Below are 22,076 nucleotides of genomic sequence, written 5' to 3'. Positions count from 1 at the left end.
ATTTGACAGTGTGTGGAGGTCAAGCCATGTTTAGGCGGAGGGATACACTAGTCCGAATGGAGCATGACAGGCCGGCGTCTCTCGTTTGAGGTTTCCGGGCAACTCTACTGCAATCACGCTGTACAGCTTAATAGATTCCTAGCTATACACACGAATAAAGCTGAATCAGATTCGAGTATTGCTGCCAGAGTGCGTGCCGCTGAAGCATTTTAAGCCTCCAAGCTACCACTTGACGATTTTTCCCCCTTCTCCATCTTTCCGGAGCTCGTAAAGGCAAAATGGTGAGTACCAGGCCAACGACGTGGTTAGCTAACTTGGGCATGACAGTGAACGCCTCTCGATGCTTCATTTAACGTCATTAAAACTGCCTCGCCGCGATCCTTTCCATTTTCAAAAATAACTGTTATTTAGCCTTTAATTGATCATTCATTTTTTTTGCCAAACAAGCGCGTATCGCTAAAATACACGTTATCGATAAGGGCTTTATAACGGTACCGATCGGATTCATCCGAATTGATTTTAGAAGATATTTTGCAATTTAGTTATTATATTTGGCGAATGCAATCGTTTTTACCCAAAAATTATGTATTAAAATATTTTAAAAAATTTTTTTACTGCGCATTTCGTATGTTTTTATGTGCAACTCAACACTGCATATATAATATTGCGGCATAATAGCAAATTCGATGATTTCCAATGGCGTTTATTTGAATTATATCCTGCACTGGTGAGTTTTTTTCTTGCAGCCTCCTCGTAGCTAAATGTGACCGAAGAAGAGTGGGCGTGGTGGTGCAGAAAGGGGCTGCTAAGAATAGACCACCCGGCCTCGGTGTTATCTTGAAACTCATCTCGTTTCTTCTAACCTTTTGCGAGGAGGCAGATGCAGAAAATGGTCGTTAACACCGTCGTCTATGGCCACACAATTAGCCATCCGCAGCTGGCCAACATCAACAGGGGGTTGTGGATCTACTTGGACATGCGCAACAAGCATTAAAAAAGGCGATTCCAGCACCCCCGTTGCTTTACATAAGAGCACTGGCCACAGGTAGTCGTGGAGGGATGGTTAACATGTGGACGTAAAGACGGCGTGGCTCCTGCGCCATGCCGCTGAACCGCATTCTGCTCCTGCTGAATGAGCCTCCATGCCACCCCCCCCATCCCCTTTCCTCCTCCCGTGCCACCCACCCATCCCATCCGATCCCATCCCCCCTCCCGCTTCCAACCAAGCCATGCTTGGCGCAGTAGGCTGTCATCATCTGCAGTGCACCCTCCTCGCAATGAGAAGAAACTATTTGCAAAAGGCCACCTCAACTAAGATAACTTCGCCGTCTAATAATCGTCTTCAAAAAGAGAGCGTTGTCGTTGGCATTTTCTTGCAGCTTTCTTAGTAACCACCACCTCCTCCTTTAGATGACTCAGTTAAATAAACTTGAAGATCCAGTTGCATTGCGCCCACCTTGAGAAAAAAAAACACTCAGTGGGAGACTTAAAAGGTGAAGCGCAAATTTGGACAGCTTTCATTGCAATTGGGGCTGCAGATATAGAATACTTTTTAGACTTAAGTATTATTCATGCATTGGGAAACATGATTCTTCGCTAGCCCCTCCCAGTCATAATCAATTTGAATATTTTTGCGATTAGTTGAGTGATCTTGCCTTTCCATCTTGGCAGAAAAGTTGGATTTATGTAAATTAAGACTTGGTTATATCTGAATATATTGATTTGATTGAATCATTGCTTATGGATTTCACTTTAGTTGAAAAAAACTGGGAAAAACTTGATGTTTTTTTTCAATAATTCATAATAAAATACAATTTTTAAAAAGTAATTTATGGCCCAGGCCTAATGTAACTATGTAACATTATTATTGTTTTTTCATTATTATTGTATTTTCACCCACACAGTCTGTTCCTCAATAAAAGAAAAATATTCTCAAGAAGGGTCTGAAAAAATACTTTTAAAGTCATTTATGTAAAAAAAGAATCCAGACAAACTATAGAAATAAACTATTGTCTATCATGGAAATATTACTACTGTTTCTTTTGAAAGTACTGCAACAGGTTGGCTACACATTGATAACAAATTTGAACCTTTGGTGATTTCAATTAAAGATTAACAAATAAAGGTGCTTAAAGGCAGTGATCTTCTGTGTGCTACATAGGCGACCCTATTCACGTCTCACTAATTATAGCGGACGCGCGTATTTCAGGCCGTGGCGTATTTATACCCGGCCCTCATCACACTTTCGCAGCTTTAACTGGACACGCTGTCTGACTTGGACACATCTCGTAAAGACCTCACACAGGTGCCTTAGTGACATGTCAGGTAAAGTTAAAATTGACTTTCAAAACTTTCATTCATTTTAATGCTGTTTTTAATATTTTCCCACTTTATGAATTGATCTAAAATAAGGAAGCACATTGACTAATAATACAAAAATATATAATTATGACTGAAACACGTTGTGTAGGTTGAGGACTACATCTATCGTAATGAGGTCTTCTCAGGGAAAGTGATTCACTAGTAATTTGTCAATGTCCTCTTTTGTCAACAGGCGGACCAGCTGACCGAGGAACAAATCGCAGGTGAGTACACGCCGCGACAATGCCGTTAGCTTTAGCAGCTCTGAAGTGACAGAGAGATGATCGACTGCAGAGGATAAACGCTTAGCCTGCGGTTGTCACTTGCTATTCTCCGACAAGCCGCTTGACATTCAGCCAAAGCGGAAATCAGCGGGGCTGTGAGTCAGTCTCTTCTGCAAAAAAAAAAAAAAACTCACATATTTGTTTCCCAGTCTGAGCTATAAATTCACTCGTGCTTTTACTTCGGCATCCTTCCAGCGTTCATTTACTTAGGCATTAGGAATGAGTCATAAGCACATAGACACACACACACGTTTGCTACTGCTTAATTTGGTGCGTCCCTTCTAACGGGTAGGAGGCTCTCGGTGTCACGGAGGACCGTGTCAGTTAATTGTGTCAACTTGCAGAGTTCAAGGAAGCGTTTTCGCTGTTCGACAAGGATGGCGATGGAACCATCACCACCAAGGAGCTTGGCACGGTTATGCGCTCCCTGGGCCAGAACCCCACTGAGGCCGAGCTTCAGGACATGATCAATGAGGTCGACGCTGACGGTGAGAAGCTGACTTGGTTACTCAAGCAAGATACAAATGCAGCACTTGAATGTTTACATATTTAAGTTGTATTTCAATTTTTTTAATGGAAATTGCTTTTTGTACCTGGTTAGGAAATGGGACAATTGATTTCCCGGAATTCCTGACAATGATGGCGAGGAAGATGAAGGACACAGACAGCGAAGAGGAGATTAGAGAAGCATTCAGAGTCTTTGACAAGGTCTGGAACGATGCGAAACAATGGCCATCATCCACTTTCTGCCAAATGTCACCATGTGGTACCCCTTAGCCTTTTTTGTTTCACCGATACAATGCCTGTAAAAGCTATTAGTTAATTACTTTAACTAAGTTTCCATTTATTGCAGCATACATTGATTAAATGTGCTTAATTAATACAACCTTTTTGCAGGATGGCAACGGCTACATTAGCGCAGCAGAGCTACGGCACGTCATGACCAACTTGGGAGAGAAGCTCACTGACGAGGAGGTGGACGAAATGATCCGTGAGGCCGACATTGACGGCGACGGTCAGGTCAACTACGAGGGTGAGATGATCGGGATGCCAAAGTCTTGTCAATTAGTCACTTGAAGGAGAAGGTTTCTTGGAAAACACTTGCAAAAGGATAGAAAGCTTTACCAAATGAGGAGTCATGAACAAAGCTCAAATTGCCTCTTTTTTGTCTTCCAGAATTTGTCCAGATGATGACCGCCAAGTGAAGAGAAGACCGAATTTTCTCTTAAACGTTGCTTGTCCTCTTGAGATAACTGTCTTTAAGAACATAAAGGAACAATTGTCAGCCGATGCCCCCCCCCCCATTCGTTCCCTCCCTTTACGCCCCGCCCCTTTAACCAAACAAATCAATTTTATGTCGAATTTGGCCACTTAATACAAATCCAAATACTTCTACGATATCTGTCAAACAATCACCCACAGACAAATCCCCCGAAGAAGTTAACGGACCAAGCTTTAAGAGGGCCAACGGCCTTTTACTTCCGACCAAGATTCTGCCGAGTCACCTAGCTCATGAATAATTTAGTGGGAAGAGCGAGGCTGCCACTGCAAGGGCACTGGGTGGGAAAGGAACCGATGCCACTGATCACTTTGGAGAAGTCGGTTATTCTAATCTGTCCGCTTCCACAAAGAAAATCACCTCATTACTAGCACTGGTGGTGATTCTCTCTCAATATCAATTTGACTACTCTTGCATGCAGCCGTTCTGTGGTTGGTTTCCTGTCTCGACAAGGTGGTTCTGATCCTATAAGAGGTAGTGGTCAGATCTTGTATACAGTGGAGGTATATACTTTTAATATATAGCTATATATCTGTAAAAAAAAACAAACAAAAAAAAGTGTCACTGTTGATTATTTCAAGAGCAACTAGTTGCAGTCTGTGGTGTTCATTGGTGCTTGGTTGAGGGGGAAGAAGAAGAAAAAAAAAGCATTTGAAAAGTTTGGCTAAGAAGACCGATCTGGGTGCTCTCTCGTTTTTTTTTTTGGAGCCGGTGGCTTTATGCATCGCCACGGTAACCGAGCGGGAGTGCTCGTGTGATGTGTTGCTTGAGGCTGATTGTTGTGAAGACGCTCCCGAGGACTGCTGTTAATACATTTGTTCTGCAAACTGATACAATATCGATGTAATGCTTTCTAAGTGTGTTCTAAAATATTTGTTGACAAGAAATTTTGGTCACAAAACCTCTCTCTCTCGCTCTCTCTTTGTCTATCTATCTATATAAATATATATAAATACATGTATATGTAATATACAGTATATTGGTGTGTTGTAAGTTTTGCATCGCCTGTTGTTGAAGTAATAGTAAATGGCCGTGCTGTTTTCTCTTTGGTTTGGAAATGTGCCATAACATTCTCTAAATGCCTCAACCTTCTCTCTCTCTCGCAAGATAAACTTATGTCTACCATACTCTCAAACTAGATTACATAACAGCACGTGTTGTATATCATGGTGTAGATTTTGCAAAAAAAAGGAAACACTATTTGTCTGCTGCGATAACTTGTCTTTCCCTCATTTTTTTTCACCCTCGTTGGCTGTTTGTTGCTTCTTCAGTTTTGTAGTCCAGTGGTTTCACCTCCCAACCCGCTTGCTCGTTTTACTCAACCGAGTACTACTTGTATATTTACAATTACCTAACGTGGTCGGCCTGTTCTAATAAAACATGAGAATGGTTGTAGCAGCGAATTGGAGTGGTTTTTAAGAATTTTAATAAAGTGAATCATAGTTGGTGAGATTGAAAGTTAAGATCACGTCAAGGCATGTCAATCAGTGATGTTTTGATTCCGAGATGAGGATGTAAACGTGAATGGACTGTTACCTTCTGATGGTGTCCCTAAAGATGTAAAGATGTGATATATTTTCCAGAAATCAATAAACTGAATGAGCTTTACTTCGATGTCATGTTTGGGGCTTATGGTTTCCTTCTTTTCTCTATTTCCAAACTTAGGTACATTTCTTCTAGTATTTTTATGGATTTATCATCACAGTACAGCTCACATCTTAAGGTAATAAGGACATCTTGTAAAAGTAATTAAAATATACCTCAAACGTTCATACTGTTCAGGCATATGCACTTAAAACAGCAATACCAAACTTTTTTAAAGTATACATATGACATATCTACAAAATATCAGTTCATAAACCTGGCTAAGAAAATTAATCAATATTTCAATTGCTGGGTATTTTTTCAAGCAGTTTCCAGATGCTGAAAATACTACAAAGTCTGCATAACATTCCAATAAAAACTTGTTCAATGTTCAAATTGTCATGCCCAAGTGACATCAAGATGTCGGTAAGTGAATTTCGTTCACGTTTTTTTCCATCCAGTTCACTGCCTTTCCTTTCTAAAATACTCTGTTAATAGTTTTTCCTTGCCAGTTGAATACATTTCCCACCTAGGATGGCTCCGCCTCAAACTGGGTCAGATTGAGTCACCCAATCCCTCGACTGGAGAAAGCACCCATGCAGCATCGTGTTATATTTAGTGGCTCATGGGATTGCTCCTGACCCTTTGCCCTCCATGCAACTGAGAAGAGCGTGAACCTTCCAGGCCAAAGCGACCAGAATGCCTCATAGGTGAGTAGATGTGATTGGTCGCCTGGAACCAGCACTGTATTTGCATTCACTGAGGTTAGCAGATCCACGAGACGAATTAAGAAACAGAATCACACTCAGCAGGAAAACAAATGCAGTCACAAGGAATGAATGATTCTCCTCTGGTTGGGGCATGAAGAACACTTACTCCAACGCTAGAGGGCGTCGTTACACAATTGCTCGATTTGGTCAAATGAAAATGCTTTTATAATAGTTTCTTGTCTTTTTCTGTTAGCTATAAGAACATGAAAATTTAAAAAAAAAGGAAATTTACCAACCTTTCAAACAGATTTTTGTAAACATAATTGCAATTTCCTACTTGAAACACTTGTTTTAGCATTTCATTCTTTCAAATTTGGTCCACTATACCATTTCATTGTCACTTATTAAAACCAAATAATATTCTTTATTACAGTATCATGAATAATTTGTACCAACTCAGACTTCTCCAAATTTTACACATTAGACACCAAACTTTACCACTTGTGGGTACTCTACTGTTGAATAGATCCACTATAAAGTAGGAAATACATTTTTAATGGCATAAATCCTTCTCTTAAGATGCGTGCAAATAGCCATCATTAGCTGATAGAGCATCCTCAGATTCCATTAGAGCTTGGATGACCTTAAATTGAATCAGCGTTGTCTAATTCCATTTGTGTGGTTTTTGTCTGTAAATTGTCTGCAGGATGGGGGAAGTCCTCCCTGCCTTTTTGTTATATAGACGCTTTCTTTTCAGTTATCTTTCAACGCTAAAGTCAAATACTACATCAGCTTTAATGGCTCTTCGTATTCTTTTCAGCCTGGCATAAAAGCACTTAATTTTTTTCCTATCCTCACCATATAGGTTTTTTTTATTTTTTTTATGGATTTCACAATAAATGGGGGATAACTTTAGAACTAATGGGGAGACTGAATTTTGACATCCTGTAAGGCCTGTGTCTTATTATGTGGCTGCCAATCTGGAAATGATATTTCTATTCATTATCCACCGCTACATTGTCTCCATAAACAGTTTGCATCGCCATGGAAACCCTTAACTATACTTCACTTGGATATTTTCATTTTTTTCCCAGCCAGTATAAAATCACTTGTTCGTGCAGTTCTAACGACGAATTCGTAAACATCTTTGCACGAGTGAACAACTTGTTTGTAAGTTTTGACATTTGTTTCCTAATGTTTAACAGTTCTTAGGTTAGCGCTTTAATATCTCCTCCTTCATCTTCACAAAGCACAATTGCAATACTACATTTCAAATGGGAAATTCCAGAATTCCTGTCCGTGGAAATGAACACTTTACTTATTACCCGCATCCTCATTGGCATCAATTCTGTGCTTCTGTAATGATAACTTGCCACGAGCCACTTGAATGTGTCATAAACTTGTTTGAGCGCTTCCCACTCATCCGTGCCAACCAATCATCCATAACCTTGGAAAATCCACACATTGTTTACCTCACTAATGCCAACATTATGCTCCAAAGATGAGCGTTCACATGGCAAGTGCCATTTTGCAACCTGATCCCCATGAAGTAAACATTGGTACTGTCCTGCTCTAATGATATTTTTGGCCAATTAGACAAACAGAGACAGGAAACAAGGCAATATGTGATTACTTACAATCATTTCTATTTGTTTGTGGGTTGTTTTTATGGCGCTTTGTCTCATTCATGCTTGCTGTTTGCCAGCTGTAAAAAGCAAACAAATGTTGGTAATAGACCAGCTAAGCAGGAACAGGATTATTGGCTTCATATTCTACATGAATGTGATTTTTTTCAGTCTTATTTTAACACTCTTATCTCTTTTATGATCTTGCAGAGATGAATTGATGCAGAAGAAATCTGAGGTTTATTTCAAGACATCCGTTTTTGGTTGATTTGCAAGTGATAAGAGCGCTACGGTGGCAGTGGAAGTCAACTCACTTAACCAGCAACAACAGTTTGGTAAGTTTAGTCGGTTAAAAATGTCAAATTATTAATAAAATAAAGTGTGCCACATCTAACTGACTTTGAATGCCAAAGAATTACACATCACTGTAGACAGACTATGCATTTTGTGTGGTTCAATTGCATATGGCAAATATATGGCCTGCTTTGGCTTCATCGTTGTTTAATTTTGCTTCATAAAATCAGGAAAAAAAACTCAAATGTTGTTTGCTTTTCACATGTATTGCTTTGCTTCCCGTTCCCATGCAGTTGTATGCTTTTTGTCTCTCATGGTGACAAAGTCTTACAAAAAGTATAGGTGTGTCGATATGATAGAAGGGTGGGTGAGGGAAAGTCACAGAGAGAGAGAGAGAGATAGAGAAAGAGAGAAAGTGTGTGTGCTGGTGTGTATGGGCGGGTAAAAATATGCAGTCAAACAGTGCTTTGCTGAGCGCTGCATTCAAACTTGGGTCGTCTTTTGAGTGTGGCTCACATGTGGACTTCACAAGGACACCACAATGGAAAAGTGAGTTACCACTTGATTTTGCTTAGATTATTATTATCATTTTTTAATAGGGTGGTCTTGTCATTCTAACAATCTGCTTCAATGTGTATTAAAATTGTGATTGAGCATAGTGAAGCTGGTAAGCAGGTCTAAAATTAGGTTTGTGTAACTTCCACTGTTGAGATTCTGGCACTACTGGCAACATCATTGATCATTTTGTTGATTATGATTATGAAATTGGATGTCCTCCATAGAACGGCTGTACTTGACAGTACTTTACAACTGTAATTGGAGCATCTTCTAAAAATCAAATCAAAACATAAAAGGTCAAAAGTCTGCATGCTGAAAAAGTTATGATTTATTTTTTGTCTTTTTATTTAGGTCTACAATGTCGTCTGTGTCTGTCTTGCTACCCTGTAGAATTTTATGTATATCTGTAGGTCATGGGAACCCCCCCAGTATGCAAAAATTGGGTATTGAGAGCATTTTTTTTGTAATGCCTCCAATGCAATACAGTATCTAGAAAAAGAGAATGACACGAACCATTTTTTCTTGCATTTTTTGGACAAATTGCTCAATTTATTAATGTCTAAAAATCAGTGCTCCATTTTATTGTACATATTGTCTCTCAGGTGTATTATCAGTCTTATTCTAAAAGGCATTTTGCAGAGTAGTTTAATCTGAGTTTTGGAAGGCACTTGTATATTTGATTTCCTTTAAAAAGGAGATGAATGGCCGAAACAGTTTATACGGACGAACAAGAACGACTTTGCCATTGCAAAACTCAAAACAGGAAGTGGCCAACATATTGCGACAGTCCTAAACAGAGCTACTGGGGGGTCACAAATGACATAAAAAAAAGGTTGTCTGTTCCACAGTAAAACACGAAAAAAAACAAGCACATGATGAGCACAAAAGCTTGTCCATTCTCTTTTTCATGTGGTTATGTGCATTTATAAGTTCACAGAAATGATATTTCTGCATCCCCCTGCAAAGGGTACATTGCGTTTTGGTTTGAACAAGTTGTGTTTATGCAGTAAGAACACATTTTTTTCTTTTTTTCCCACAGAATGCTTTACTAAGAACACCCCGGTTCTTTTTGGTATCTGGACAGACACTAGTCTCCAAATGAAACCAAACATCACCAAGGGAGCCGCTTAATTTTCTCCTAAGGACTGCCAGATGAACGCCAGCGCGTTTTGCGACGGGCCTTGGCCCAATGTCTCTGCCAGCCTCACGTTGCAGGGCGATAGCAAACCGGTGACCAGCATCGTCATGTTCTTGGCCGGCGTTGCCGGGAACCTGCTGGCGCTCTTCATCTTGGGCGTGCACCGAAAAGACCACCGCTCCACCTCGTCCGTCTTCTCCATCCTGGTGACGGGCCTGGCCCTCACGGACCTGTTGGGTACTTGTCTCCTCAGCCCACTGGTCTTCATCTGCTACGCCCGCAACGTGTCCCTCACCGGCCTCGGCAACGACATCCTGTGCCAGCTTAACGGCTTCTCCCTTAGCTTCTTCGGCCTGGCGCCCACCCTCATCCTCTGCGCCATGGCGGTGGAGCGCTGCCTCGCCATCAGCCACCCGTACTTTTACTCGGTGCACATCCGACGAAGCTTCGCCAAGGTGACCCTCGTCATCATTTACCTCTTTTCCCTCGCCTTCTGCCTGCTGCCTTTCGGCGGTATCGGCAAATTCAGGCAGTACTGCCCGGGCACGTGGTGCTTTATCGACATGGACGCCACGGGGGACGCCAACGCCGAGCGGGTGCGGGCCTTCTCGCTCACGTACTCCAGCCTCATGGCGTTGATCATCCTGGCCGTGTTCGCCTGCAACGGCTCGGTGATCGTCAGCCTTTGTCGTATGCACCGAAGTCACTTGATGCGACAAGGTTCGGTCCAATCCGCCAGCAGGAAGAGGAAGCTGAGCCTGTCCTTGTTTGGAAGGGGTGAGGAGGAGATGGACCACCTGGTCCTGCTGGCGTTCATCACCGTCATCTTTGCCGTTTGCTCGCTGCCATTGACGGTGAGGTCATATTTTACTTTCTATGTGTGTGTTTCTGTATGACTGATTTGTTTTTAACGGAAAGAGTCGCTTTGTGTGTGAAGTCAAATGTTGATGTGGTTTGACACGAATCCTCACCACCAATTTGAAAGCAAAGTAGTTCTCATACATGCAGAAGCCAGATTATATAAGTACTCCTATTTTGTATGCTATGGCCCCAAAAGCAGTTACTGAGGCTCATTGTTGGGATTGACAAGAGCAATTAACATGCTTGAGTGATGACATGGATGACACATACAGTAAAATTGTAATTCAATTCAAGTCCAACCAACCAGTCAAGTATTCTCATCAAATAGAAAACAATCGGCAAGTCCTCAAAAACTTGAATTATTGTAGCTGCAGGACTAAATTCCATCAAATTGAAGTTGAATCTGGTATGATTGCTAAAAAAAAACTCCCAATTATGCTACAACACCGGCAGCTGTGGGTTTCTGTGATGATAGTGTTATGAAATGTAGAAACCTAAAATTTTACAGCCAACACAGAATTTGTATTTTAACTGTCGTTTGACAACAAACGACCGTAAAATGTATGCTTAACAGGTCTTGTGGTGGCATCACTGTGCTCTTGGGGTTTGAAACCACGTACAACTAGGTCAGTTGCTCAGTACTCGGCAGTAAACTTTGCCTTGACATATACTACTCTGTCTATTTGAAAGGGGAGTAGTAATATAAAAAAATACCTAGGGAATAGCAGCCAATCAGGTTAATCAACATCTGTTCCATGTACTCAAACACTAGTCAGAGCATATAGGATACCTATCAACCCTTATTAATGATTGCAATTATCCTTATCAGTAAGCGATAAAAAAAAAAAACTTACAAATACACATATTTACTCACACAGGGCGCTCTTAGAAGTTGTAGTACGGCGTACACAATTTGAAATGATCCAAAAATACGGGAAAACGTATAAATTGACAGGTATGATATTGAGTCTGGGTACTTTTTGTCAATACAAACCTAATTTGAGGTTGTGATCGGAAAAGGTTTATGTGCAGGTCATTTATGGGAAGGCTTAAAAGTCCTCATTCCTGCTCTCAATTGCTCATTCCACTTCTTGTGGTAAAGACTGAAACCCACACCAAGTATGAGATCATGCATGTCAATTAGGGAATGTCAAGCCATGTCATGACAGATGTGATGATCCAAGGCCGGATCGCCCCCATTTCCCAGGTTTTGCATCTCTACAATCTGATTGTTACTGACTCCCGAGACCATTTTCGTATGTTAAAATCACATTGCAAAAGCCAAAAATGCAGTGGCATTTTTTTTAAAGTCTGACCACCACGAATAGAATTAACACTATTGCAAACAGATGTGTGAGAAAGCATCTGGTCTTTTGGCTATCAAGACTACAAACATTCCATTATAAACATTACGTTGATGTATTGTCTTATTCTTTATCCGTAGCGCTTATCTTTAAACTAATGACCACATTTGATTAGTTTCCTTTCCTTGACATCAAGTTGCGTCATATTTTGTCAGAAAAGATGTTCGATTCCACGAATGCTCATGAAGTTAATGTACAATCCCTCACCAGAAACATTTTCTACACTTGCTCAAATAACAATGGCTCTGCCAAGGAAAAACTAACTCTTATTGGCACTCTAATGCACTTAACTACCTAGCCTGACTAAACACAAATGTTTTAAACCTGAATTTAAATTTCAATCAGTTCACATCATCAGCTCACACTTCTAATTTGGCATATGTTTAGCACCCAAAACTATTTTTCGCAGTAAACGTTTACTGCTAAACCTTCCTTAGAACATCCAGGCGATTATAAAGAAGGCACAGCACTATCATTACTTGAGATTAGAAAATCAGACATTTTTAAAGTTGCATCCATTCTCAAATGACAACCTGGTTTTCACCTGTTTAACCAGTTGCCTCTGTAATCAAACCTTGAAGCACTAGAAACAAAATGCTGTTGCAATGACACACCTGTACTATACATAACACATAAATTCATCGTCATTTTGGTGATTTTTGATTTTTATCCAAGAAAAGACCAACACATAATATTGCAGTTTAAAAAAATGGCTTGCTTAGCTGATGCATGGTAGTTCTTTTTAACTCGCATTAGGAATAATTAAGGTTTAAAATGCATACCAACTAGACCACGAGTATTTGCGATTGCGTATTTTCTGTGTGTATTCACGTTCTGACGATTTGTGTCATGTCTTAGCATGCCTGGTCTCGCAACAAAAAGGGGGGGGGTCTGAATTTCAGTACTTGTTGTGCAAGGACTGCTTCTGCTTCTTTTGTTGACATTTTTACATTTTCATCTGCAACACGATTGGCACATTCCAGAATAAGGTGATCATTTAGGCATCTTTATTTGTTATGTATTTTTGTAGAGGCCTTTTAAAAAAATGAAAAAGTTTCTAGGCCCCAAACTCTTTGGTAGGTCCTGATTTTATTTTCCATTTGGATAAAGAGACTGTAGCCTTAATGCCTATTAACAAAATACAGTAGTTGGCCTTTCCTAATTTGGGGCCTCTGGACATAAGAAAATGAGATGAGCTATTTGGACAGTGTGGGAGAAGTTTTAAGGAAGTACTGGATCTATTTAGGGAGTTTTCTATTGGGACTCCATTTTTTTTTCTCAAGCTTGTCACATTAACGACTCAAACCAGTATCATTGCCAAACACCTTTGATCTAAACCATCTTAACTTGCAGTCCAAAACAAAACCCCCTTGGTGCTCATAGCGTTATTCCAGTGAACAGCTTGTAGATATAAAACCAATAACAGCTACAGATGGCCTGCGAAAGAACATCAAATTTGTTTGCGAAATAGGAGTGGAGTTCATGCGCTCTATTTTATAGGCAGCGTCAATAAGCATATACATTTATAGTGTTCGTTGGGGTGTTTCACCGAGAACTATTTTTCATGAGAAATAATGATTTGTTGTTTAGATCACAGCCGTTTTAAGAACAGGTACAGACCGGCAATTAGGTTTCGTGCTATTCCCATGGCAATCGCCAGTCAATAGTCAGCTCAATGCAGAGTTGGGTGAAAGCCATGGTACTGATGATGTACTCTTGAATCCTTCTTTTGCTGTTTTTATTTAGGACTGATCGTTTCCTGACGAAAGTACTTCATTGTTATGTTTTTAGCTGGCGTGAATTATTAAAAGATGGAAAATGGCTGAATCAGTCAAGCTTTGGTGTAAAGATGACAGGGATCCGTTAGTGCCGTCCGTTTTCGTGTGGTGACTCAGTCAGCAGGTCGTTATTGACTTAATTGAATCTACTTGATGACATCCCACAAACAAAATGCTCCTGCACCCGCTTAATGAAAGGGTCGCAATAATAGAGCAGAGGTAATGAGATTCGTTAGGTTATCTGTAAGGAACAGCCTCGGTACAAAAAAAAAAAAAACAACAACCGTTACCCAGCAAATGTATTATTTTGTTGACATTAAAGGTAAGCGGTTAAAAAAATAATAATTCGTAAGCAAATTATAGTTTGAAAACAATTCTCAAAATATTGTACTTCAAAGTTAAATACAACTGAACTGTACAAAAGAGAACTTGATTCAAAGTTACATTAAATCCAGCACCCCATCAGTCATTTTTTAGCAAGTCCAAATTAAAACCACACCACTATTTGCATATACGTATATTTAATATTTTCCAATATTTTATATATTGCAGTTACTGTTTGTTCTCCTGCTATAAATCCAAGACATCACAACCCACTCTATCATTCTTTCCTTCTGCTGCCCAAAAAAGAGAAAGAAGAAAAGCATAGTTCATTTTTAAATGTGGGGGAATGACACTTGTGTGGGTGGGTTGAAGAAGTCATGCTATGATCCAATTGCGCAAGACTAAGAATTAAATAGCAATATCACCGAGAGATTAGCGCCTCGTAAATCTAAAAAAAACATGACAAACTAAGCAGGAAGTAGTCTTACATCAAACAAAACCATGTGTGCCCAGTGAAGGAATAAATGGGAGGATATATCCATGCCTCCATGCTTTGACTTCTATTCGAGACGTATTATGTGTTGACAAAAAGCTCATCTCCCTGAATTTATTCTTCCAGTGGGTGTGGCCTCGCTTCGTGTGAAAGTCAAAAGATTTCAAAGGTCATCTTTGTTTTGTGCACTTTTGTTGCCCTGCAGCTGCTGCCTGCCAATTAAAAAAAGAAAAAGGTTCAATGAGAAGAAAGTTGATTCTCCTAAAGTATTCTTTACAATCAGGAATGCCGTTTCATTCATTGTTAAAGGACATTTAATCCTCCATTCAGTATTCACGCATGGTTCATGTTTGTTGAGATGAATGCAAACATTGACTCGCAGATTTGCTTAGCTGGAATTTGTGCTTTGACAGCATTGGCTTGAAAAACAAATGGTCATTAGTTTAATGAGGTTTAAAGGCTCCGAGGCTTCATTTGATTGGCCGTGAGGGCCGAGAAGGACGTTTGTGTCAGTGGATGGAATGCAAAGGTTGCAATCTTCAAAGTAAGGAGAGATGTTTTTTGCTTCTTTCTGCTTTACTCATCTTTTGTTTTGGGAACACTATGTGAATATGTGACTATAAAGTGTTATGGGGGTGCTGGAGTCTGTCATAGCAAAGCAGCTGGGGGGCCACCCAGCCAAATGCAGGGCAAAAGGAGTCAAACAACCAATTGCTTATTGCTAAGGACAATTTAAAGTATTTTACCAATCTAGTATGTATGTTTTGGGGTTGTGGGAGGAAACGGCATGCCCGGAAAAAACCCATGCAATCTCGGGGTGAACATGCGAACTCCACTCGAAAAGGTCTAGAGCTGGGATTGAGCCCTCGGTCTCAGAACTGTGAGGCCGAATCAATAACCACAGGGGGGCCTATATGTTGATGTACCTTGAAAAATTCACTAGTTTTGGGTTTATTACAGTTTAGTTATAAAAACATCTCTTAATGTCTTTTCTTAATGTGGTATCAGATTGGCTGGCGACCAATTAATTAATTAAATCGCCTCTGCCCGTTGTAGCCCGGGATAGGCTCCAGCACCCTCCGAGCAAATACGGCAAAAAATGCAGTCTGACAAGGTAAAGTTGAAATCAGCATTTTTGAATATTTGATTGAAACAACTTCTCTTTTTTTTACCATCCTTTCGTCAGGCATAAACAGGCAAATGTTTCGTTATGTTTTCTTCCCCCAAAACACGTGTTTAGCTTATCAATATGTCGTCGTCGTCATAAAACCGTTCATCAATAAAATATTTTCGACATGGTCGTCGTTAACCAAGAACAAAACTGCTAAGGACCATTAGAAATAATTTCGTCAGCGTTGTTGATCAAAGTGTGTGAATAGTTCAAAAGGACACTTGAACTGACTTTTTTTTGCTGCTATGGTGCAATTCATCAAAGGAAATAGTGTTTTTTTTTTCCTAATTCAAAACTTCTACGACTTCTGCCAGTCGTTTAGTTGCCACCTTGTTTTCTTTCCAATTGTGGCTTAACTATCTTTTATGTTCAGTCATGTTAGATCTTTATCATATTGCAATTCATGCTCTTGCCTGCCTTTTGCTTACACCCAAATGTGCCCATGTCAACACCCCGAGGAATTTTTTTAGCTCTGTTCGCACCCAAAGATTTAGAAAAGTCTCTTGTAGGTAAAGGATCTTCCCAAAGCTTTTTTTTTAAACTTTTAAATCCATGTTTTGAAGTAACTCAAGTTGCATAGAAACATATCCCCACCTTTTGTAGTCGTAGTTAACTCGATATTAACCCCATTTTTCGGAATATGAACTGTCCAAAGGCCCCCAAGTTAAAATGTTGGCAACCTTTAATGATGTTAATTTGTATTACTTATCAATGAGTATCTTGGCGGATGCAAAGTGAAGCCAAAAGCCTTCTTAAATATGGCGTAATTTGACAAATCAATCTCAGATGTCTGTCCTATCATCTGGCTTCATGATGTGGGTCACCAAGGGTTTTCGGATACTTGCCATTTCTTCATTTTTCTGACTCATTTTTCTGGAGAATTTCAAAAAAGCAGAACATGAACTTGGGGTGTTCCCCAAGTGACACATTTTTTGCCATGTGATGATTAGTTTAAGACATGACAAATGTAAAAACTACAAAAAGAGGATTTCCTTCATCCCAAGTATTGCTAAATTAATTAGAATAACCTCCCCGTTTAAAGTACATTTTAATTTAAAAACATTTAATTTTTCTCAATGAAAACTTGATTCAGGACACACTTAAAAGGCACAGACACAAATTCGAACACCCATTAAAACCATCAGCCGCCAACTAATCTGCTAATAGATAAATTTATTGCATCAACGCAGTCGTAAAAGCTATCGACTCCAGCCAAATGTATTATTAGTTTTGATGTTACTGCAAGAATAAATCTACCATCGATTATTAATGGCCGCATCCTACTCAACTTTGCGTTTACTTAAGCAAGAAACACTGCAGTGTATTTAACACGCTTGTCCAATTGCTTTGGCATAAGATGGAAATTCCTAATAACTAGATTTTGTAACTAGTAGAAGACCAAAATGATTTATGTCAGGGCCCACTCAGTATTTTCAGTAGTATGAACCTGCCATAAGTTGGCAGAGACACGTAGCGGTGAAATACGGCACCCTCGTGTCAAATTAAAAAAAATATAGTCAAAACATAAAAATGGCATTCATGTGACTTTGTAGCACAAAAATGTTTCACCTACATTATACTTCCTAACATATCCGAGCTGTACTGTACTTTTTTGTGGGCCTCCCGTTTTGTAGGATTGTACTATTAGGCTAGTATTATTACTGTAATTAGTGATTAATTGGTCCCCGCCTTGTGGTTTCCTGTATCTGGCTCCATTTTTAACTAGGTCTACAATGTCTTGTGTGTCTTCCCAAATACGGGATGAAATAAAAACCTAATTAGGCCAATCTGCGATTTACCAAGAGATACAAAAGTCGAACCGTGAAATAGCGAGGGAAGACCGCACTACAAAATCAATGTTGATCTTCAACGCAAATGTTTTAAGTCAACATGAAAAATAAAGTGATTAATCTCAATGTTCTAGACTTAAGCAGGGAGTGTCAGTGTGAAAAAAAGCCTCTGTGGTTGTTCCAAAATATTTGGATGTTGCATTACACAACTTAGTCATGCACAACAAAGGATTCAAATGAAACAAAGAAGGATAATTACAAGCAGACACTGTGAAAGGTTCTGTGGTTTGGGGAATATGGAGCTTGGTGAACTCTGCCTAATGTTTACCAGCTATCATGATTATGCATTGTGGGAAGAACTTCATCCAGAAGTATCCTTCCTTCACCCCGTTTAACTCTTTATTGACGGCAATCCATGTCCAATTTGATGCAGGAAATGAGTTCAAATACTATAGAGGCAGATAGCAAAAAGACAAAGCAAGATGGTCAGCAGTGATTTAATTTTTTTTTAATCATGACAGAAATCTTTAGTCATAGTATTTTACCTGTCTTTGCAAAAATCCTATCTAGACAAATAAATCCAAATGTATAAATAGATAAAATATAACAACTAATCATAGCTTGGGGCAATTTAGAGTGTTCAACCAGCCTACTACTCTTCATGTTTTTGGGATGTGGGAGGACACTAGATTACCCAGAGAAAACCAACATAAACTCAAGGAGAAAATGCAAACTCCACACAGTGAAGCCCAACTCGGTGATCAAACCCTTGACCCCATGACATCAGGCCAATGCGTTAACCACTCGCCCACCAGTATATATTTAAACATTTCTAGCAACTACCTTCCCTGTTTTCATTTCTCTTTTCCCAGTTTCAACAAAACTTCCTCTTTGCTATCTCTGCATTCAATCGTCATTTGAATTTACCCGTTATAGGCCAAGTGACTATTTTTGGTAAAAAAATAAATATCCCATCAAAACCTAATGTTCACATCAAGTTTAGCAGTTATCATGGACTTTTACTGACATAAATTATTCAACAATACTGTGGTCATCCCTGAAAAGGAGAATTTGGAATGCAACTTCCATATTGGTTTTCATTCCACTGTGTATTGCGGCAGTAGTTACGTAAAAAAATATGCTTCTAAATGGATATCAGCATCCCCACCAACTTGTAAATGATGCTTGCTAAAAAGCCAGGAAAGCATTTTTCCTGTCTATTGATTGGACGGTCAAATAGAATCAGGAAGCAATTTGGAGCAAAGACTATTCCAAGGCTGGAGAATTACAGACAGTGGAGCTCATACTAAACACTCAGACGGCCATTAGCGTAAAGTCGCGGGCGTATTGGCCATCTTGCATGACACGTCCGGTCCAGAACAAGGCATCTAAACCTAGCGAATAGAACAAAGTGTGTCCAGATGTCTCGGGGGGTGTCGTCACGGGGGGCACGGTAGACGTGACTGACGCACAGTAAAAATAATGACATGAAAATGCTCATTACCGTGTTTGCCAATTGGGTAGCGCCACAGCGGTTGCCGTGTAACGTGGCATTAAGGGGGAAACTCGCCGGATGCTTAATTAGGTGAAAATGCGCTAATTATGTCCATGAGCAGGGGAAAAATATTAGCTCTTTGGTTTAATTTAGTTTAAAGTGAATTGGATTTTCTCTTAATTTAGTCAATTTTAAAGACAACTATAATAATTGGTATTATTTTTAATTAATCTAAGATTTTTTTTGGCGGTGAACGTACTATTTAATGACTATATTATGGCTATATTTGTGTATTTTTGCTTCATAGAATATTTTCTTTTTCCATATTTGTTTTTTGCAATGAATAATTTATATTATTAATCAACCTTTTGTATTTTAAAATTATTTTATTGACATTGTATTTTAAAATTTGGTCATTATAATGTGTGTATGTATAAATTCAATTTTTTTTTGTTGAAATCTACTCTTATTTTGACATCTTTGCCCTTTACTTGGCTTGAACTTTTCACCAACTTGGAGTATGTACTAGCAACAGCACTTTGATTTATTTATTTAACTTATACACCCATTTGGGAAAGCATCCAATGGAACAAATTATAGTCAAGTTGGTCCAATGATCGCGGGGGTTTAGAGAAAACATTGCCATTGAACATGTTTAACACTTTGTGTAAGCCACTGGGACATGACAGGATGATTGATGACTTTGCACCAGTGCACTGTGCAAAACAAACATTGCACTTTCCAATTGGCACTAACTTGTACGTACCTTCAGGTTGAGTCTTGATTGGCCAAACCACATTAATATTATGGTGTTTAAAGACAGCATGGCTCCTCATGACTCGTGTCGTTGTTATTGGTGGACTTGTGTTCATAGCGCAGAGCCAAATGGTGCAACTTGGTGATGGATGATGCACTCTTAGACCAACAAATGGCTGTATGGCGTGGAAAAAGTGTGGTTTATAATGCTCTGTTAATGTGCTTTACTTATTCACTGACATTGGAAAATCTGGCATCTGGACACACAGTTATCTGTTGTCCATTTTCAATCACAAGTGCCATATTTTCTGGACTACAAATTGTGCCTGAGTATAAATCGGACAAGCAAAATATGTAGAGAGGAAAAAAAAACATTAATTTTCTTAATCCCTCATCCTCACAAGGATCATAGGGGGTGTTGGAGCCTAACCCAGCATGTATGTATGTTTATGGTATGTGGGAGGAAACTGGACTACCCAGAGAAAACCCATGTAAATTTTAATATTTCGGAATATTTCCTTCCCATAGACCTTTGCGACTCAACCCCACCCGTCGCGTGGTTTAGTTTCTTTGTGCTAGTCCTAGACGGGATGAGACAAAAGTTCTAATCTAATCTAAAATAAGCATTGTGGAAAAAGAGAAAATGTGTTCAGTTTTAAGAAGTTATTGCAAAACTGTGATGGATCATCTGAGTCAAGCACTACAGTTATGACAACAAACTTTTTTGTTGTTGTTGTAGTACTCGCAAATATAAACAGGACCTCAAATCCACATCATGACTACACATTTGCTGTTTAGTTTCTAGTACTTTTTTCCCTTATGCATGATGACAACACTTCCATAGATTTTCTGCTTGTGTACATTAGTTCACTCGAGACTCTCCTATGTCTTGCACACTTGTCAAACTTAACCACAACCATGTGTATTCAGGGCGGAACTCCTCCCACTCTTTGCCGTCATTCACCAAATTCACGTTGGATGCCTTAGCAACAGGGAAACATTTACATTAGTATGTACTGAAAAACAGAATCAGTCATTAAGGATGATAAACTTTGTTGGGATTTTGCCCAAACAGGTTATGAATGGTCGTTGATTGAGCTGAGAAATGAGGTGAGAAAGGCCGTTCACGGAGCAGCTGTTTGTCTTTCAGTGTCCAGCTGCTGTCGTCTGGCTGCTTGGACTGCATTTTAGGCAGTTTGGACGGCAGTTCACAATTGTCTGACTTGGACTTGTTACTGATCGCAAAGTGCAGATTAGCTCATCTTGGAAAAGTACAATCGAAAACAGTAACACAGGACGGGAAAGTAACCCGGAAAGGAGACAATCTTCAGACTTAAACCCTATTGTTGTATTGTTTGAAAACCAAAAATATCTATGCTAAACCCTTCTTTCTGTTTCCCCAGTTTGCCGGATTCATCAACGCCATCCACCCATTCATCGGCGACAGAGAGAACCTGGCCGCTTTCCGCTTTTACGCCTTCAACCCCATCGTGGACCCGTGGGTTTTCATCATCTGCCGCAAGTCGGTCTTACGACACCTACGCTCGCTGCTGAGCTGCCGTTTTGGTCGAGGGGCTGGGGTCAAGACCCCCGCTCACTTGGCCACCGTGCCCCTGGAGGGCCACGCCATTCAACGCAAATCTCCGGACGTGTCGCGCAACGGCTTTTACGCGGGTTTACCCGGATCGCCCGGTACATGACGTCAGGACGTCTGAACGAGAAGACACTTGGTGCAACCCCTAAAAAATCCACTTCCCACCCTTTTTAAGTCCCTATGTTAACATTAGCGGGCTGTTCAATGTGACTTGTTGTGATTCCAGCTTTGAAATATGCATTCATCCCTCTTTGTAGTTGTTGCCAGCCTTGGTCTTTTATTCACTCACTTTAAGTCTTTTAAAGTTCATCTGTGCATGACATCCAAGCCAAACTACTTGCCGTGACCCGTTCTGTAAATCTGCTCAAATTAATGTAGAATTTGATGTGTAATTTATAAAGTACATTCCATAGCACTTAATGTTTTTTTTTTTAATGTGAAATTAAATGGTACCTAAATACTGCAATGTAGATGTGTATTCAAGTGTTTTTTTTGTATTTTATGAAGAAAATATGTATTTTTAATCTTTTTTGTAATGTTCGTGACTGTCAGTAATGCTTATGCTAGTATTTGGAATGAGTCATTTTAAAAGCTCCAGCTTGTTTCACTGAATTCAA

The 22,076-nt window shown here is 39.7% G+C and overlaps 2 protein-coding genes across 4 annotated transcripts; both read left to right on the top strand.

Annotated features, from left to right (window-relative positions):
- The first annotated feature begins 52 nt into the window (after positions 1 to 52).
- Positions 53 to 5,536, top strand: calm3a (calmodulin 3a (phosphorylase kinase, delta)). Its single transcript, XM_077722330.1, has 6 exons — positions 53 to 281; positions 2,555 to 2,585; positions 2,990 to 3,133; positions 3,247 to 3,353; positions 3,543 to 3,678; positions 3,822 to 5,536. Exons 1-6 carry the CDS (start codon positions 279 to 281, stop codon positions 3,848 to 3,850), a joined length of 450 nt encoding a protein of 149 aa, XP_077578456.1. The 5' UTR covers positions 53 to 278; the 3' UTR covers positions 3,851 to 5,536.
- A 609-nt stretch (positions 5,537 to 6,145) lies between these two features.
- Positions 6,146 to 21,925, top strand: ptgir (prostaglandin I2 receptor). 3 transcript variants are annotated; one of them, XM_077722933.1, is made up of 4 exons: positions 6,146 to 6,218; positions 8,054 to 8,178; positions 9,735 to 10,687; positions 21,269 to 21,925. In XM_077722933.1, the coding sequence occupies exons 3-4, from the start codon at positions 9,848 to 9,850 to the stop codon at positions 21,563 to 21,565; spliced, it is 1,137 nt and encodes a 378-aa protein (XP_077579059.1). In that variant the 5' UTR covers positions 6,146 to 6,218; positions 8,054 to 8,178; positions 9,735 to 9,847; the 3' UTR covers positions 21,566 to 21,925. The 3 variants fall into 3 exon arrangements, with proteins under 3 accessions (XP_077579059.1, XP_077579058.1, XP_077579057.1); XM_077722932.1 differs by lacking the exon at positions 6,146 to 6,218 and adding an exon at positions 7,263 to 7,388; XM_077722931.1 differs by lacking the exons at positions 6,146 to 6,218; positions 8,054 to 8,178 and adding an exon at positions 8,607 to 8,686.
- Positions 21,926 to 22,076: the final 151 nt, after the last annotated feature.

The sequence above is a fragment of the Stigmatopora nigra genome, chromosome 8 (genome assembly GCF_051989575.1).
Source record: "Stigmatopora nigra isolate UIUO_SnigA chromosome 8, RoL_Snig_1.1, whole genome shotgun sequence".
In the NCBI taxonomy this organism is placed as follows: Eukaryota; Metazoa; Chordata; class Actinopteri; order Syngnathiformes; family Syngnathidae; genus Stigmatopora; species Stigmatopora nigra.
This window is presented reverse-complemented; position numbering and strand designations above follow the sequence as displayed.